Source organism: Oreochromis aureus, linkage group 12 (assembly GCF_013358895.1).
Source record: "Oreochromis aureus strain Israel breed Guangdong linkage group 12, ZZ_aureus, whole genome shotgun sequence".
In the NCBI taxonomy this organism is placed as follows: Eukaryota; Metazoa; Chordata; class Actinopteri; order Cichliformes; family Cichlidae; genus Oreochromis; species Oreochromis aureus.
Genome location: NC_052953.1, coordinates 2,176,684 through 2,197,184, shown reverse-complemented (window position 1 = coordinate 2,197,184; position 20,501 = coordinate 2,176,684). Strand labels below are relative to the sequence as shown.

Sequence of the window (20,501 nt, the reverse complement as noted above, 5' to 3'; positions counted from 1 at the left end):
TATTCTAAGATATGTATATTTTCATTCATACACTCTAACATTATAAATGTATTCAGCATATGAAACAAACAGAAACCTGCTGGAATGAAAACAGTTCGAAGCAGAAATGCTAAAAGCTGCAGTTCCTCTAATATCCACCAGGGGCACCAGCACAGAGCCAGTCCCCATAGACTCCCATGTATAAACTTCACGGTAGAAATAAACAAGTTTACATCCTGATACCAAAATAGTTTTGGTCTCTGTAACTAATCTCCCCCGTCATACATCATACATCTGTATGGGAGGTTTTTATTTTTATTATTAACTCATTTGTTTAAATTACCTAGCTTAAAGTTGGGGGTGTGGCCTCTTTGACTGACAGGTAGAAGGTGACACAGTCCCTGTAGTCCCTGAACCCGACGTCTGGACTTTGCTTCTTCTGTTCGTGACTTTTGGAGAATTTGAATCCAGTTTTATGACAAATGATACGATTTCTGTGCCGTTAGCTGCTGTTAATTGTTAGATGTGCCCCGAGGTGACTGTTGCTGTGATGTGGTGCTGTATAAATAAAACTGAACTGAAATGCTGTGCATTATAAAAAGTAGTCATACCTTTGATGTAAGTAAACACAGTATTCACTGTTTTCTCTCTCAGCCACAGCGTGACATTTTTACATGGAAAACAAGCTGATTGGTTTCTGTTGTTACCAAATCTAAAGATTTATTTGCTCGATTTATGATCACAGAATAAAATAAAATGTGCAAAACTGAAATCTTTGTAAGTTTGAGTTTTTCAGATCATCTCAGTCAGCTGAGAAACAGAAATGCAAACTTCACTAGGATTGTGTGACATCATGAACATGTTGTATAAATCCCACTAACACAGCAGCTGGGCTCCTTCAGGTTTATCATGCTGAGTCCTTTTCTGTTTGAATGTGTGCACATTCATAGACCCTCACAGTGCAGTGAAGCAGTCTTAGAGCAGCTGATGCAGCTGAGTCAGATCACTGGTTCAAAAATCAAACAAACAAGCATGAATGTGCATCTTTCCTGCACTGAACTGAGTTGATTATCACACAGAGTCATACAGCTTCCAGATGAATTTGTCCTTATTTGCAGCTTCCAGTTTCACAGCAGCACAATGAGTTAAACTGTGAAGGTGGACCTGTGACTGCGACCACAGCAAAACTCACTCTGAGTCAGGTCTTATCTGTGTTCACAGCTTCACATGCTCTCATTATTTTAACTAGACAAACTTTCTGTAGAAGAAAACCTTTGTTCACACTGACAGTTTCCTGGTACAGAGGTGAAATGTCTCTGCAGCTGTATCAGAGACGCTGAACACTGTCAGCTGTTGTTAGTTGGTTGTAAATTCAGATTTCAGATGATTTTTCACAGAAAGGTGAAGTTTTTGTGGTTTCAATGTTGTCTTCATGCCTCTCACGTTTTAATGTTCAGTCCAGCCTTCATCCTCATCCTCTTCCTCTCAGTGCTCTGAATCAGTGACATGTCCATTAGAACTACACACAGTACTGGACCTGTGCTCTCGTGGTGCACACAGGTCACCATCAGGTCAGTTTATTAATGGGTTGTTATTTTTTTTTACATTTGATTTCAATCTTGATTTTTTTCTGTTTTCCTCGTGTCGTACTTCACAGCTCAGTAAAACTGCCGTTGTGTTGTGTTTATCATTTATTATCTCTCACTGTGTGAGGAAGCACCCGTCTGTGCTCATATCCCTTTTTAATGCAGTCAAAACAAAGGCTGAACGTTTCTGCTTCACAGTTGCTGCACATTTGTATGTTTTAGCTTCACAGACGTGTTCCTGTTTCTGTGACGCGCCCTGAACCTGCACAGGCGTGTTTGTGCGTTCAACCACAAAATAAAACAATTAAAAGGCTTCATGTATTTATTTATGTATGTGAGAAACTCTGAGACTCTTCTTGTTTTACATTTCAGGATGTGATTTACAGGATTTCTGGGTGATACCTGAGAGTCTGTCCTCCCCAGGATACCCCACACACACACACACACCCCATCTGTCACTCAGTCTGTCCTTGTATGGACTTCGCTACAGCTGAATCTAAAAGCTGACACACCTACTGCAGAGGGGAGGGAGAAAGTTTTACAACATGTAACGTTTCATACTTTCACAGATTTATGTGAACGGTGCAGAAACTTTATTTAAACACATGCAGGACTCACAGCAGAGATTCAGAACCTGAGATTCAAATATTTAAATATTTAGAGACAGAAGATTTCAAAGCTTTATTGAGCACTGAACAGTACACATCTGTTAACTCTGAGGTTTGCTGCTTCCTTATATGGACGTACCTGACAGCAGAGCAGCTCGACTCTGCTGTCAGGTACGTCACCGTGCAGGAACACGGGACGTTTCACAGAGTTTAAGTTTCACTGAGAAAATAAATGTGAAGCAGAAAGATCATCTGCGGTGAAAATCAAAAATACCTGTTTTTGTTGTTTCACACACAAACTGCCCATAAATATCATTCACACACATCATTCTGACTGTAGCTAGTTTGTAGATTCAGTCACACTTAAATCAAATGAACACATTCTTTTTATCACCACAGATGTTACACCATAACCAGATCATCCAATGTCAAGAGACTGCAGGAGATTTGGGGAGACTAAAAAGGAAGTGATCCACCTTGCAGTAAAATAAGGGGAAGAGTTTAATTCTTCCTCCCTGTTACTGTTCTGATCGTGTCACCTGGCTGCAGAGCACCGATCTCTCTGCAGGGAGGCGGCGCACCGGTCTGCCTCGGCACGCTGATTTAGATCTCCGGTGTGCATGTCGCCCTGCAGTCAGGCAGAGCCGACATTGTCCACATTCTCCGGCTGGTTCGGGCCTGTTCAGGGAGACGGAGGCGTGTCGGCCGTCTGTGAAACCAGGCAGGCTCCTCCCTCTCAAACTGATTAACATGGAACCACACAGAGACCAAAAAAGGCCTGAAAGCTGCAGCAGAAACTTCCTGGACTGGTTGGATAGCATCTCAGTGTCCCTGAGAGTCATGCGTGTTCTTCATGAAGCCAAACTGCTTTTCATGAAACTCGGCATGCAGAGACTTGAAGATCTTTCCACACAGTGTCTGTTTCACTGTGAGAGACGCAGCTCCGTCCTGTGCATCAAAGAATTAGCCGTGAGGACATGAAGACATGCTGACTGACAGGAATTATTACTTCAAGGCTCTGCAGGCTGATTGCAGTTAAGTCTTAAGTATTGACAAGAGTGCATCTAAAAACATTGTTAGTTAAAATTCATTAAATGATTAATTAATATTTTAATGTCATGAGTGAATAACAGTGGGAGTTCTGTAAGTAGAATGGGTCATCAGCAGATGGAGCATCATTTTTTGGTTTGATCCTGGGCCGTGTTGGCCCAGCATTCTTAGTTTTCGTGTATTTTTGTATTTTGGTCTTTATTTAGGCCATGGTTCCTGGGTTGCTCTGTTAAGTTGTTCCTTATTTGATTTCTCCTTGTGACTTTTACCCCCCGTGTGCCCCTCTGTGTATCTGTGAGCCCTCGTCTCCCCTCGTGTTTTATTCCATGTTTCCCCAGCCCGCTATGCCTGTGCTCTCTCTCTCTCTCTCTCTCCTCCTGTCTGCACATCTGTACTTCCTGTTTTACTTTGACAGTCTCCCGTCAGTGTTGTGTTTACTCCTGTCGTGTCTCGCTATGATTATCTGTGTCAGCTGTGTTCCCCGTGCGCTCCCACTTCCCTCGTTAACCCTCTGTGTATTTATGTCCACGTCTCCCTCAGTTCAGTGTCGTGTCGTCAACGTCTCCTACCCGAACCTGTGTGCCTTCCTGTGTTTCCTCGGTCCTCAGTTAGCATTCCCAGTTTAGTTCTGTTTCTTTGTGAAGCCTGCAATAAAGCAGTGATTTTGAGTTCAGCTTTTTGTCTCTGTGAGTTTGCTTTTGGGTCCTCATCTGCCTCCACACAGCTAGTTCATGACATAAAAGCCTTTATTTCTCTGTCATGTCTGATTTCTAAGTCCTTTGGCGTACTCAGTACTCTTTTTCTCTTCTTTCATCAGGTTTCGTCTAACAGTTTGTACTTTTTGCTGTTCCTTCAGAGCTTTGAGCTCCTCGTCATGTTTTTCCATCAGAGCTTCAAAGCGTTTCCTATATTTTTCTTTAAATTCTTCAGGTTTTTTCCTGCCTTTTTTAACCCCCTCTTCATATTTCTGTCTCATCACTTTATTTTCTTCTTTTTTCTTCTCTTCTCATTTGTCTCTTTCCTTTTCATATTCTTCTTGAATCTTTCTAAGTTTTTCTTCATCTTCCTGTTGTCATTTTCTCCCACCTTTCTTTTTGTCTCTTCTCTCAGGCTTCTTGTCCTTTTTTATATTTTCTGGTCTGTTCCAGTTTTCAGGGATTTTCTTTTCTCCTGAATCTGACTTGATTTTTTTCTCCAGAGCTTCTCGTTCTCGTTCCTACTGCTCTTGTTGATGTTGTTCCTGGTCTTTTGTTTTCCCGTCTCCATCTTCTCTGAGTTTTTGCTTTTTCTTTCTCTGCTCTCACTCTTTTTCATTATTTCCTCCATTTCTTTGAGTTGTTTCGTTCTTTGTTTTCTCTCCTGTTCAATTTTCTCTCTTTTTTGATTCTCTTTTCATTGCTTCCATTTCTTCTTTGTACTTCCTTTAAAGTTCTTCCTTCCTTCATTTCCTCTTCCCTTTCCTTCAGGATCTTCTATTCTTTCAATCTAATTTTAGTTATAGAGCACTTTAAAACAGCCACAACCGGTTTGTGCTTCACCCCGCTGCAACAGTTCGGCCCAAACAGACTCCTTGACTCTGCGTTGTGTTGTGTTTTTAAGAAGACAAGGAATCTCTGATCCATCGTTGCCACTATATTTTCTGAATGGAAACAACGGTGTTGTAATAGTCCAAAGGGCTCGCCACACACCACTAGTGATGTGTCGGTCGTGAATGAAACGGCTCTTAGAGCCAACTCTTTGAAGTGAACGACGTGAGCCGGCTCCCGTGGGTTTCTTTTCTTTCTCTCACCCTCTCTCTCGCACTTTTTTCCCACTTCACGTGAGCCTTGTGCTTTGCTGGGCAGAGGGGGGAGGGGCGGTAGTTACACGCAGTAGCAGAGGAACAGAGCGGGAGAGAGAGAGAGAGCCAGGGACAACAACGTCACATTAGAAAGGTATAGTAATCATCCACAACTATTTTCAGTTGCGGATGATAAAGGATTCAGAAAGTTTATTCATGCAGGCCCATATGACAGAGAATATGCATCTTCTTTTTGTTTTCATATTTTAATTTATATTTAATTGTGCTGTGGTTTGCAGTGTTTTGTGTTGTTTCATTTGAAATTTGTTTAAAAGGAAAAAGCTGAAAATTTAAATAGTTAAAAGTTGAAATGTGAATAGTTGGTTTTTGTATTATATGATTTATTTATTACATTTTATGTGGAGTGAATAAACAAAAGTATATTTACGGTGGCTTTCAATTGTGTAATTTAAGTGATCTAGGTAGCTCTGTTTTGGAAATTCAGTTAATGCTAGAAATGTGTTTTGGAGTTTGTACGTGCTTTGTCTCTAGGGGCCACCGTATATATTTATATATAAACATATAAATAAAACCACGTTGTCGTTTTTTTACATTAGTAATTCCTTTTGTGCATAATTTTATATTGTTGTTAATAATAAATTAATTAAAGCAACAAAACAACCTGAAAAGCCGGTTCGGAGCCGAAAGAGCCGGCTCTCTAAAATTCCGATGTAGCATACAGTTTTACATAATAATAAACAAATGAAAAGTACATAAAACTGGTGTTGGACATGTGTCCACTAAGCACTTTTTACCCTCGGTGCCCATCAGTTGAACAAATAAGTTTTATGTGTCTGTACTACTTAGCTACATTGTGTGTGGAACAATACAACTCACCTGTCGTATGGCTATGGCAGACTGGCAGCGATTACTGCAGCCAGCCTCACCTAACCGGCCACACCGAGAGGGGGGGGGGGGCGCTGTTTCTCTATTGGACTAACATTTGAGGCAAGTTGAATAATACGACATAAACGCTGTTACACCAGCACAGGACCAAAGTGCTGAACAGTAAATAAGCTAGGAACAATAGATAAAACGAAACAGCAAAAAATATAAACTAAATAAAACAGCTAATATATAAATGTTAAAACATCCATATATTAAAATAATACAAAACAAGATAAAATCAACTAAAAACAAAAAATAATAATAATATAAAATAAAAAAAGCACAAAAGGTCCAACTGTAGGTAACACCTCTTTTAAGAGTCGAGGGGGGACAGCATCATTTGGAGACCCTGCAGGCTTAAAACGACCAACAGTCTCCTTTAAAGAGGACAGAGTCACAGGCTCAAAGCTGTCAAAGACAGCAGAGCAGGAAGCAGAGACTGAGAGGTCACGAGCACAAGAAGACATGTGAGCCCAGGTGGAGGAGACCTTCTCAGTAAAAAAGTGTAAAAAAAATTCCACAGGCTCCTGATGAGGGCTCGATACAGTCAGTATATGATGCACTAAGAACAGAGTTAATGGTTTTAAATAAAACACGCGGGTTGTGACAGTTTGACAGAATAATGTCAGATAAGTGTTTTCTGTTGGCATCTTTTACAGTCTTTTGATATTGACGCTGACAGTCCTTTAGCATCTGGAATGACACTTGTAGTTTGTCCTTTTTCCACTTGCACTCAGCTGGACAGCACTCGCGTCTGACAGCTCGGGTCGTGTCGTTCAGCCAGGGCTCGGCCTCCTGGAAAACATTTTACTGTAGAAGCAGCTGCGTCCATTCTTCTTTACCATGTCATCAGCCTTTGTCAGCAGCTCTGTGACTTGTGTGCAATCTGTCTGACTGTTGCTGTTGAAGACCTGATGTCTCCCTACACAGTTGTGTAGCAGTTTCTTCACAAAGTCATCATTCTTCTATGTAACTTTCAATTATTTCCCTTTCTAAATCATCTCCTCTGGTGAGAAAATGATAATGAAATCTTCAGATTTTTTGCCAAAGTATTTCTTCATCAGCTCCACAGAGATCTTTTCCTCCTGTGTAAATCTGCAGCACCAGTGAGATCACATGAGCTCCAGGAGACAACAAGCTGTTGCATCTAACGAGTTCTTGAACATTTTTGTTGGACAGTCTGTGTCAAATAGGGCGAAGGTGTTGACCACAACAACAGGACGTCCATCGACCTCTCCTTCTGCTTTCTCACAGAGCTTTGTGTCACGGCCCGGTGGATCAGCAGGTAGCTGATCAGTAGTGTTATTGTTTCTCTCTTGCTCTCTCGTCGGGGTTCACACTCTCATCCCACATGCTAGCGTGTATATTCTGTGCATAGATTCCCTGGACCAGTCCCTGTTTCCCAAGAGGATTCTTGTCGTGAGCGGTCGGAGAGCGGCTAGCAGCGAGCAGAGTGTGACCGAAGAGGAGTGAGAGTGTTTTTCCCCTGTCTACCCCCCTGATTTCTCAGAGCCCTTACCTCTGTCATTGTTGTTTATAGCACTATTTCCTGCACTGTTTGTACATACACCTGGTGAAGTGTTTAATAGATTCCACTGTGTTCATCTCAAGCATCGGAGTCCTGTGTGTGAGTCCTCAGTGATCTGTGACACTTTATTGTCTTCGAGCTGCCTTTAGATTTAAAATGTTTGTTGTTTTTTACACAGAATCGTGTTTCCAATTGCACTCTGGTCATTTCCCATTCAGCCAATCAGCACCAGCCTGAGAGGCTCTCTGCTCTGATTCTATCACTACCTTGTCACTCTTCATTTTTACATCTTGGTGTGTTATGGTAGGTTTAGTAAAAGTTTCTGTCACAGCTTTGGTGAACGTGTGAAATATGGGTCCCTAAACTATATTTCCCCACAGTATCAAACATCTCTGGGATCTGCTGTTTGTCCTTGATATTGAGAACAACAGATCTTCCTCCACAGCTCTTACAGAGCTTCTGCATGTCCTTCTCTTCCTTAACAAAGTTAAGAACAGTTGGATCTTTAGGATCTGAGTCCACAGTGAACAGAATCATGGTGAAGTCATTGACCCGAGAGCTGAATGTGCTCTGGATGAAGAAAGAAGAAAAACATTAACTCACCGAAATCCACCAATTTTAATGACAAGAAAAAGTCTGACAGCCACTCCTACGGGGTTAGTCATATTAGAAGATCTGACTCTTAAGGTGGCATGAACAGAGTTTTCTCTGAGTAAGTCTATAAGAACAGTGTTGGAAGTGAAAACGTATGTTGTTAAAACAATACTTCATATGTTTTTGTGATCTGAGCATGCAGACACTACAGAACATTACTTTTCAGATTGGAAATAGTAGACCATCTTACTGGAACCAGCAGTAGTCACACCTTTAATCTGAACTTATAGTTTATTTTCTTTGTACCTTTTCTACTACAGTTGAGCTGTCAGTGTTTTTTGGAGATGTTTCAGAATCTACCGCAAGTTCTTTCAGTTTTTTTTGTTGAAGTTTATAATATAACACAATTGGATAATCAGACTTTAACAATACAAGTTCAGCTGTATCTGTCCCTCAACACTCAGAGAATATATTTCTTTATTTATTTATTTTTGGTTGAATCTACTCACCTGAAATAGTAAGCATGTCTTTGTACCTCCACACGCAGAGAGGACGGTACTTCTGAGATCACAATCACACAGTTGATCATAGAGAAGGAAGGAAGCGTGTCAGGAAAAAACATGGAACCTGATTGGATAGCATAACTCTGTACCCAGAGTCCTGCCCCCCTCAAAAAACTCCAGAGAAAAAGCAGGCTCAGACCTTTAGTTAGTGAGTGATTAAATTGGGTTAAATTAAACTGCTGACTGGCTGAGAAACAAAAGTAGTCATGTTAAACCAATCATATGACCAATTTAAAATGACATAGCAACCCTGACTCTCCATTTTTGTTGAAAGTGGGGACTTCAAAGTATATACCAGTTTTTAAATTGTGTTCAAAATATATGCAATGGTTTTTTTTTTCCCTGAATACTATCATCACATTGCTAAGGACAGCGATAACAAGCACTCTCTGGTTGTGACCGAAAAGAAAAGAAAAAACAGCCCTTTCCTGTTGCTGGCAAAATGTACCATGACAACCAATCAAAAAATGATATGGCAACATGACATTTGGTTGTTTAGGAAGAGGGGGAAGTTTTAGGAGTGATGGCAGTGAGTGAGAGAGACCAAAGTTTGAGATGTGAGAAATTTGTGACGTTTAGCATGTTTGGAGTGTGTAGTGTAGTGGATAGTTTTGTTGTGTGTGTCAGAACAGTGAGGCGACTGCTGAATGTCAGCCATTTATGTCCACTGTGAGCGACCATCTTTGAACAGAGGCGGTGGCTTACGACACCAACTGTCTGCCATCTATAATCCAGTTTTGAGATCCTTCCCAGACGCCTTAACGCCCACTCACATCCTGGGCCATCTGACCTCAGGAAATCACATGATAGGGTGGGGCCAGGTTTCACAATGAGCTCACCCGAAACCCTGGCTGATTGTGATCCACACCCGCTTTCACACCTTGGCTCATGTGATTAGGTAGGGGATCATCAGGGGTCCATGACCCTCTCGGTGGGACACTCCCACAGAGCTTAAATCTGGGACTCTCCACCATTTGACCTTAGAACTGAAGAAGCTTCTCGGATGAGGTGAAACGTCTTCAAGCAACTTAAAGAAGTCCAGACGCTTTTCTTTCCAAGTGTCACGGCGGTGGAACGGACTCAGGCGCAGACTGAGAAAGCACGGTTCAAACAGTTCTTTATTAATCACACTGGTGCGCTATATACACGTGAAGGGGGGGAAACACCAGGGTCCTGGGGGTCAACAGGTTGGGGAAACACACGTCTCCGTACTCACTCCGCTCCTCGTCCAAACAATCTCCACACAAGCAGCTCACTTTCAGTCAAGGGGTCACAAAGAGGGCAGATCCAGAGAAACCTATTTACAGAGACGAGGATTAATCCAAGGCAAGCACGGGAACAACAGAATCGCTATAGAGCCGGGCAATACTAACGAGAGTTACTCAATATTCCAGCGACAAGTAGCTCAGAGCCCCTGCCTTAAGAAGAGCCAGAGATCAAATTGCAAATCACCGGTGATCAGCTGCAGGCGCATAGGCCAAGGGCGGGAGTCCAATCTGAGCTCCGCCCAGGCAGACAGACAAGAGAGAGAGAGCAAAAAAACAAGCATTTGTGGCCACACTGGGATGGCGTTCCATAGTAGGCCCAGGGAGGCACAGGGACCATGACACCAAGCTCCCATGCACAAGGCGACCGCGAACACAGCAGACAAATAAACGTCACCACATCGATGCTGTTCACAAGACGGAAAGAAATATGGAGCCCCAGAAGTGACAAAATGAATGAATTATTTATTTATTTTAAATTTTATTTAATTAATTACACATTAATTCAATCTATATTTAATTAATTAATAATTGACACAATAACTTATTTATTTCACATTTTAATTAATTGACATGTTTAATTAATGATTTAATGGTGCATTTATTGAATTCATTTTTCGAGCCTGCGGCTGTAATTAAGTGTTAGACTTCATGGTTTGTAAAAAAAGAAAAAGAAAAAAAAGAAAGAACAAAAAAGAAGAAGTTTTCATATAATTAGTTTAAATCCGCTTCATGAATGTAAAGGAACAAAACATATTTTGTAATATAGAAAAACAGAAGAAATAAAAAAAAGCGTCACAGTTTCCTAATCATTAATGATAACCTCATCTACATGAATAAAATGAGCCAACTTAACTATTTATAAATCATCACCAGTGTTTTAGTCTCCTCGTGTCAGTGTGTGTGTTTCCTGTTACAGAGGTCGTTACAGGATCGCGCAGGTTTTAGGAAAGTCTTCAGCTGCTGGTTGTAAAGGAACAGCTCCGCTGTATTTCTTTATGAATTCACTGAATTCTTCAGCTTTCCTTCTCGCTTCCTCTTCATATTTCCTCTTAATGTCTTCCATCTCTCTCTTGTACTTTACCTCTAATTCTTTTTTCTCTTTTTTGTATAGTTTTTTCCTCATTTTATATTTTCTCCTCTCCTGTTTATACTCTTCTTGAAGCTTTTTATGTCTCCTTTCCTCCTCTTGACGTCTCTGTTCATTTTCTTCGTGTCGTTTTTCCCACCACTCCTTTCTTTCCTTCTCCCAGGATTCACGTTTTTCTTCCATCTCTTTTCTAATCTGTTTCAGTTTCTGATCAGCTGCTGGCCTGTTCGTTGATGACCTGATTCGTTCCTCTAAAGCTTCCCGTTCTTGTTCCCATTTCTTTTGTTGATGTTTTTCCTCCTCTTTCTTTTTCCTCTCCTCTTCTTCTCTCATTTCATTTTCTTTCTTTCTCTGTGGATCATCTTTTTTAATCTTCCCCTTCATTTCACGAAGTTGTTTTTCTGTCAATTCTGTGTCATTTACAGTTTCTGTCTTTATTTCTTCTTCATGTTTTCTTTCAAGCTCCTGCATTTCTCTCTTCATCGCTTCTTCGTTCTCTTTCAGGATCGTCTCCTGTTGTTTCTGTATCGCTGCTTCAGCCTCCTGCAGCATCTCATTGGTGAAGCAGCTGCCTCCATTTTCTTTCACCATGGTGTCAATCTTTGTTATCAGCTCACTGATTTGTGTTTGGCTTTCTTTATCATAGTTATTGAACACATGGTATCTTCCTCCACAGTCTGAGATCAGATTCTTAAAATAATCATCACACCCCTTTTCAATGTACTCTTCAATGGACTGCTCCTCATGTTCCAGTGTATCTCCTCCTGTGAAGAGAAAGATGGTGAACTTCTCAGAATCTTTTCCAAAGAATTTCTTGATCAGTTCGAGTGTCTCCTTCTCTTCTGGTGTGAATCGGCCGATCTGCATCACCAACAGGAAGACATGTGGTCCTGGAGCCAGGAGGCTGATGCATTTCACCAACTCCTTATGAACTTCATCATGAGACAAAGTTGAGTCAAACAGTCCAGGAGTGTCGACCACAGCAACAGGACGACCGTCCACTTCACCATATGCTTTCTGACAACGTTTGGTGAGTGACATCTGGATTGCTTTGGCTTCAAAGGCCTTTCTTCCTAGAATGACATTTCCTGTAGAGCTCTTTCCACTGCCCGTCTTCCCAATTAACACAATCCTGAGAGGGTCTCTGCTCTGTTTATCCTCATCTACAAAATAAGAACAGCTGGATTTAAATGCTAGTTTTAAAGAAGAAAGAGTAAAAGGGAACATTATAATATGAGTGAATCATTATATATGGCATAAACAGATATTTAGTCTAAGTGTACTTACAGGATTTAAGTTCAGCTTTTAGTGCTTTAGTCATCTTCCGCTCAGTTATAACTTGAGCTATTGTGGCATGTCCAAAAGTTTCTTTTGTATAGCAGCTTGGTTTATCTTTACGCAGTCTCAACCTTTCTGCAGTCTCCAACAGTTCTGGGATCTTGTCTTTGTCCTTCATGTTGAGAACAAAATACCGTCCCCCAAAGTTCTCACAGAGCTCCTGGATGTCCTTGTTTTCTTTTAGAAAGCTAAGAACAGCTGGATCAGTAAAATCTGACAGTACAGTGAACAGAATCATGGTGAAGTCATTGACTCGAGAGCTGAATGTGTTCTGGAAGGTCTTCAACTCTTCTTTGTCTTCATCGGTGAGGTGACCTGCAGGTAGGACCAGGATGAAGGCATGGACACCCTCAGGATCACAGAGGGAGATACACCTGAGTGATTCCTCCATCACTGCCTCCTGAGGTTCTCCATACAAGGCAGGCAGCTCCACCAGGGAAACCCAACGTCCACACACCTCTCCCTGATGTTTAACACACTCTGATGAGTTGGAGACTGAATGAAGCTCAGTCTGACCTAAAATGGCCTTGGCTGCTGACGTCTTCCCTGCTCCTCTCCTCCCACACAGAACCAGGTTTAAAGATGGTTCTCGTTTATGCCGGGGAGGTTCACTGGATTCATTTCTCATCTTTTGAATCTTCTTCATTAATGATCTACAGTTACCTTCGTACATGTTGTAGCGTCTTCCTCCACATTCTCTAAGGAGTTCATTTACAGATTCGCTATTTTCATCCCTGTTGGTTATGACGACAATGAAGTGTTTAAAGGAATCTTCTCCAAACAAACTCAGGATGAACTTCAGAGTTTTTCTGTTCTCCTCAGTGAAATCAGAAGGTTTGACTAACAGCAGCAGCACATTTGGTCCAGGAGGACAGAGACTCACACAGCTCTTCACTTCTCGTCTTATTTTCTCCTCAGACAGACCGAACATGTCGGGGGTTTTCACCACTCTTAATGATTTTCCTCTCCACTCTCCACAGGAGGCCACACATTGCATTTTTAGGGATTGTTTTTGGTATTGAAAACTTTCACAACCAGTAATGATGTTACCAAGTTTGGTCTTCTTGTCCTCACTTTTCCCCAACAACACAATCCTGAACACAGACACTGTGACAGAACAGAGAGAAAGAAAAGTAAAACACATGCATGGGAGGCTGACATCATCTGTGTTTTCATACTTTGGTTAAAATGTGATTATTTTATTTAATTTGTGATATAAATTGTGTTCATATACAGCTGAATATAAAAATTGTATTTCCTCAATCCAGAAAAGTGGATATGGACGATGGTGTGGTGGATTTCTCAGAGAAAGTGGTTGCACAACATTTTTAAATTGAAAAGATTTAAGATTTAAATGTCTCCTAACAGCTGTTCCCCAGCAGAACAACCTTCAACTCAGGCTTAGAAACACAGCTAAACACATACTAAATTATATTCAGGCATTTTAGTTTCTTATAGTGTATCAACTAAAAAGCACAACCTCCAGAATAACACAGTTCAGTTTGACTCACACTCTGGTGGAATGAAATCAAAGCTGCTGCTGCGTCCCCGGGGAGGATGAGTATCTGAGAAGATAAAGACGGAGAAATGTAAACAGCATTAACTGACATATTTACATGTAATGTGAACATTGCTGGTCTTTACGCACAGCCTACTACTTTTCTTGATTTCTTCGTGCAATTATGAAAACAGAACAAAAACCCTTCATTGACAATGACACATAATTAGGTACGCAGGGCAATTAAGCTATTGGATAATATTCATCAAACATGCAGTACACACTATCCAGTTCATATCAAGTTATGGTTTTTACTTTGTCGTTGGATATGAAGTCACAGAAACTGTTCTGTTGCTCCATCTAATCACAGTTTAGCCTTCTTCAAATCTCCTCACAGGCAACATCATCTGTTCAGTTCACATTGTCACTGTCAGAGGTTAAGATTCTTCCCAAAACCTGAGAATCTGTCTGATACAAGCCTCTAAACAAGCCATCAGTACTCCCATTACAGACTTATTCAGCTACAGTAGGACACCTTTGTCCCCAAAGACACAGAGTTTCAGTGAGCTGGGTAAATCACACTTCAACCTCTACCTATCCATCCATCCATAATAAATAAAAGAAAAAAATAAACACAATTAAATTAAATAATAAAATGACAAAATTAAAAAAATAAAATAATATATAAAATAGAAAAATAGAAATACAGAAAGTGATGCATCTTCCATTTTTCTCTACAAGTGTAGTTATTTCAAAAAATAAAAAATAAAATTGTAAAATTACTTATTTAGCAAAAATGTATAGGCCACACAAATATTCTCCATACTAATTACATCAACAGTGTGAAGAGACAGCATGGGATTCAGAGTAATAGAATTTGCTCACCAGATGCTGCGGTTGCCATAGTGTCACTCAGCTGGAACCATCAGAGACACTACAGGCAGAACATAAAGAAGTCTCGTTTCCTTGAAATACCTCAAAGCTGCTCACTATTTGAAATTACTTCCACTCATTGCTTGAAATTACAGGCACAAGCACACATTTAGGTCACATAATATGTTATAATATCTATAGGCATTTATATATAAATTGCACATACGCATGTATATGAATCTCATTTTGACTGTGGTTGTCCTGGCTAACAACGTATAATCAGGTTTGCATGATGTCTTTAAATAATAACAGATTTTTTTTTTAATATCAAAAACTTGGAAAAATAAAATAAAATTCAATGTTATTCCTGATCTGTCCACTGGGTGTCTCACTATCCTATTAAGAGTATCAAGCTCATTGAAGCTACAGAAACACATGCTGGTGTGAAGGTCAAATGTATGGTGATGTTCATGGAAACCTTTTAAAAATATCTTCATAAAAAAGTGATTTATCTCAGAAATAAATGGGACAGCTGTGTGTTTGCTGTGTTCACAGAACGTTTCAGTGCTCAAATAATATAATATTAAGCAGCATTATGAGACTAATCATACAAGAACAACTAAGAACAGAGAAGATAAACGAGCTGTTGGTAGGTTTGAGGAAACAACAATCACTCTTTACTCATAGATGAGAGATTGGTGAAGCAGCAGTGAAAGCTGAAGACATGTTTGCTGAAGGCTGTAGAACTTGGGTGCTCCCACAAACCACAGGCTTTTGCAAATATCAGCCTGACAAGAAAATTTGTGGCAGATGTGATTTTGGATCTTGCTGGAGATTTGGATCAATTAAGCACAAAGTCATTTTTTGCATTTTCATGAGATTGATGAGCGCACAGATATTACAGATGATGTTCAAGTTGCCATATTAATTCGTGGTGTTGACGAGACACTGACCGTCACAGAGGAATTCATCAATTTGGTGCCGATGACATTTTTAACTCTCTTAACTGGAGAAGGTCGGGGTGGACTGGGCCCATGCTGTCAGCCTGGCTACTGATGGAGCACCTGCAATTGCTGGACCAAAGACAGGCTGTAAATGGAGGGACACCTTTTTGGATACTGTGCTGCAAGTCCTTAAAATGGATCATGTCATGAGAGTCATTGTCCCAACTGCTAATATCGTCCACACCAGAGTTCTGAATCACTGTCAGTTTGACAGCCTTCTTCATTACAAAGGCATCGTGTGTGGTCTGCTGTACCAAGCTAAAGTCACATGGTTAAGCCGTCCTGCTGTGTTTCACTGACCTACGAGAGGACACAAGACAGTTCATCGAACAAAAGTGATAACCACCGAATTACAGGAAGCAGAATGGCTGCAGGATCCTGTTGTTATGGGACCAACAAAATTTTGCAAGGCAGCGACAAAGTTGTTAGGTGGTATTAAAACATGTGCTTTCCAGTTGAAACCAAGTTAGTGGCAGACGCAGCTGTCAAGTGATGACTCTGCTCATTTAACCTGTCTAAGAAATGAATGCACCTCTGAAACTGATGTTAATGAGGCATGATTGGTGTGGCGGTTTCAGCAACACTTTCAGGTGTTTGATGAACTCAAAACAGAAACAGAAGTTTTTCATTCACCATTCACAGTCAGTGCTTCTGATCTGCCCACAGCGTCTAGCTTGAGGTAATTAATTTGCAGTGTGATTCAGATTTGAAGGATAAACATCTGTTGGTTTGGACACATTTTATGAGTATCTATTACCATGCTACCACAAACTGACGGACCGTGTTGCAAATGTTTTTTGGAACTAATTTCCTTTGTGAACGAGCAAAACAAAAATGAACTCCCGGCTCACACAGAAACACCTAAATGACATTCTGAAACTGCACAGGATTTGACTCCTAATCAGTGTTGGGTAAGTTACTTTAAATTAGTAACTTAGTTACATTACTAGTTACTTCTCTAAAAAAGTAACTCAGTTACTTCAAGTTACTCGTTACTTTCAGAGTAACTAGTTATTAGGGAAAGTAACTTTGGTTTTACTCAGAATTCTCTTGTTAATGTGTTGCTTCCGTAACTGGATACCCAGCCAGACTGCCAGTCTTCTATCTTGCTTACTTGCCACAAGTGCACTGTGCCACCTACCAACAGAAAGGAAAAAATAATGTGCACATTTCCACGAGAGAAATCCCACGCCTGGACCGTCGTTGACCGCCATGATTCTAGCCTGCTTTTTACATCCAACACAAAAACTGCAGTCGTGGTGCTTTTGATTGTACTCAGAACTTGGAAATTCTGCCTTCTGAATAGGAAGATGTAGGTAACACCAGACTGCAGATGAGCTGCATACAGAGCTGGACTGGGACAAAAAAATCGTCCTGGGCATTTTGACTAGAGACCGGCCCACCATTATAGGAAAAATCATAAAGCCTTTGAATGAAAATAAACACTGTTGTGACAGTGATGTACACTGTTCTGATGGTATATATGTATCAATCTATCAATTGTTTGTTGTAAGACTCAGATAATTATTTTTTAAAAGCGAGACATTTTAAATGAGAATAATAAAGAAAAGTATTTCCTTGTGCCCCCTTTCCCTGTTAATGCCCTACCTGGCCCCTGGCAACACTTTGCTAGATCCACCCCTGCACAGTTACCAGCTGTCAGCTACGTGAAAAGGATCCTGGTGTTATTTGTCTCTCAGAAACAGTTCATAACTTCCCTTCAACTCATTCATGTCACCTAAAAGGTAAACCTGTTTCTCCATCAGCTGTTCAGCTCTGATGATTCAGTAAGGACATCTCCTGGTTTCATCTGCATGTTTCCTCTCACCAGATAACCAAACCGATATCATGACCAGCAGCTTTACAGCTGTGGCTCCAGCAAACATCAGCTGATACTAGCAATTAATATTAAATAAATTCTAACAACAGCTGATCAAGCTTAAACGTGCTGCTGTTGTTTAACGCGACATCCGCTGGTTTCCTCTTTCTGGCGCAAAGTGGGCGATAAATAAACAAGAGAGAAAAGCCGATCAGCTGATCATTGATCAGTTTCGTGATTGAAGTAGAAACAGGAGAGGAGAGAATGAGAGAAGAAGAGGCAGCTGTGCAGCTTCAGCTTTGTGTCTTTTTCATTGTAGCTGAAGTCCGGGACAAACTGTGTTCCTTTTCACCTCAATACGAAACGCGTAATATTTTCTCTGAATACAAGACGATTCTGTTTGGCAACTCTAATAATTAACCGTATGAACAAAATAAAGTTCAACATCAGTAACATAGCACCCACACAGCTGTATAGAAACTCCGTCATGCTAGCTAACACGTAGTACGAAAAAGTCAGCATACCAAAAATAAACTCCACCTAAACTTGGTTTATATCTGACTCAGATAGACTGCAGGTCATAACTTCTTACCTGAAGTTCAGTTCACCTGACACGCGGACCGGCGGCCGCTTGGGTCTCTCCTCTTGCCTCCCTTTCCTTCATCCACCTGCTGGCCTCCACCACTTGCTAATGTTATTGAATCTGTGGAAGCTCCGCGATATCCACCACACGGCAACGAGTAACGAGCCTATCTAAATCCCAGTAACGAGTAACGCGTTCCTGGTTTTGGCATAATAACTAGTTACCGTGCTCGTTACCACAATAATAACGTAGTTACTGTAACGCGTTACTTAATAACGCGTTAGTCCCAACACTGCTCCTAATACTAATAAAAAATGGTGCCAGGTTAATGGCATGATGACAGGAGTACATTAGTGTGTACAAGAGTACGTATCCTACAGGAGTTTAAATTATTTTGACAAGTTATTAAGTTCATAAAGAAATAAACTTTTGAATTTTAGAAGTACTGTAAACTGTGAACATTTTGTAGAACCGTAGATCTACTGAGATCTATAAAGTGTGTGTAATGGCAGCAGAGTGAGTTGCATATTTTTCTAAACATATGCGGTTTGATATCTGGTTTGCAAAAGCATAGTTAAATTTCTTTACACTAACACAAAAGTAAAATCTGGAGACACTGGATTTCCCATGTCCTTATGGTTTCAGTATTCTGGGCCCCTTGATCTCAAATTAGCATCTATGTGGGCTCAAAGTTAAAATGAGTTTGACAAAACTAAAAAATGATCTTGTAATATATTAGAATATTTCTTTTCTCCTGTAATTAGAGCATTTTATTTCCCTGATATTAATGCTATTTTTATGCTATTAATACTCTTTTTTAAAACATCTAGTTTATATTCTAAACTTTGATGTTACTTTGTGTCTTTTTCTTAAAGATTCCCTGATATTATTTGACATCCATATTAAAGGTGAGATACAGTTAAACCATTCAGTGTTTATCAGTTCATGTTGAGCTGTAGATGGGAAACAACAATTCTGTCAATATCAATAATGTCATTGCTGGCCTTGCAAAGACACCAACACTCAAAAAAGTTAAACAAAGAAAAGTGTAGAAGTCAGTTCCAGTTGTCCAAGCAGCGAGTCATTATTCCATAAAGCCAACCTTTAACCTGCAGTTCACTGTTTTTATTGTGATACTGATGTATCATATAAAAACTGTCAGTCATTGTCAATTATTTACTTATAATATAACCAGAGATCCACACTATCTAGATTTTAAAATGCTTTAATAATTTAAGTATGATACAAGGTTTGGTGCTTAATTCAAAGGTGCTGTGGTAGAGGCCACATAGAACTTCATTTGTCATTTTAACACTGAGATTTAATCATACTCTGTGGGTGCATCAAAGCATCAGCAGCTACAAGTAAAAGAAACTGTGGTTACATGTAATTTGTATCACTTGGTCCTGATAACAATACATCTTTATAAAAACTTTAGACTTTCGAACAGTGAAATGTTTTATTGATCATGTAAAACTGATTCATTTTGCTCAGTTTGAGATGTGTATTATTATATGAAGCATGAGATAAGTTGTTTTAAGTTTTTGTTGATACGCTAGAGCAGGGCTGTCAGACTCCAGTCCTCGAGGACCGCTGTCCAGAAACTTTTACGTGTCCCTGCTGCAACACACCTGAATAACATTAGTAGGTCATTAGCAAGACTCTGTAGAACTTGACTGCACGCTGAGAATGTAACCCCTAACTCTACCTACTCAAGTAAATTTAAATAAATGTCATTGTTTGGAAAAATGTACTTCTAAATGTACTTTTATTGCACCATGTTCTTTCACTCATGAGCTGCTGTAACATGAATCAAATGGCTGAATTGCCAACTCAGCATGCAGTCAAGTTCTATACAGTCTAATGAGCTACTAATGTTATTCAGGTGTGTTGCAGCAGGGACACGTAAAAGTTTCTGGACAGCGGCCCTCGAGGACTGGAGTTTGACCCCCTGTACTAGAGGATTGAGAAGTTGGAGCTTTCAGAATAATATAACATAATCATAGTTTAAAAGTACTAATATGTAGCACAAGAATCATAATAAAACGTTCTCCTGTAAGCCTACAAACCTGTTTCTTTTAAGTTAAACTTTGTGGTTTTGTCCTTACAATTAAGCAAAAATTGTTGTTATATATTATGAAAATATTTGAAACACTACTGATAGTACAAACACAGAATTAGAATTATATAAGCACACAAAAACATCAGTAACTTAACAGTAAAGAAAGGATCATGACTGTCCTGTCAGTCTGAAACAGTCATTTTTCTTTCTATGCATTTTTGGTTGAGTCTGCTCACCTGACATTACCACGCCATTTTACCTCCACCCTCAGAAAGGAACGTTCAGACTTCACAGAGATCACTGACTCACTGAGAACAGAGTTCATGCATATAA

The 20,501-nt window shown here is 40.1% G+C and overlaps 1 protein-coding gene across 4 annotated transcripts; it reads right to left on the bottom strand.

Annotated features, from left to right (window-relative positions):
- Positions 1-10,493: 10,493 nt before the first annotated feature.
- On the bottom strand, positions 10,494-20,455 carry LOC116335398 (GTPase IMAP family member 8-like). Of its 4 annotated transcripts, none has more exons than XM_039620507.1 (6): positions 20,405-20,455; positions 15,654-15,789; positions 14,713-14,761; positions 13,841-13,894; positions 12,279-13,436; positions 10,494-12,154 (listed from the first exon to the last, which is right to left on the bottom strand). In XM_039620507.1, the coding sequence occupies exons 3-6, from the start codon at positions 14,729-14,731 to the stop codon at positions 10,827-10,829; spliced, it is 2,559 nt and encodes an 852-aa protein (XP_039476441.1). In that variant the 5' UTR covers positions 14,732-14,761; positions 15,654-15,789; positions 20,405-20,455; the 3' UTR covers positions 10,494-10,826. The 4 variants fall into 4 exon arrangements, with proteins under 4 accessions (XP_039476441.1, XP_039476444.1, XP_039476443.1 ...); XM_039620510.1 differs by having other exon boundaries at positions 15,654-15,773; positions 20,405-20,444; XM_039620509.1 differs by having other exon boundaries at positions 15,654-16,004; positions 20,405-20,428.
- Between the last annotated feature and the right edge of the window lie 46 nt (positions 20,456-20,501).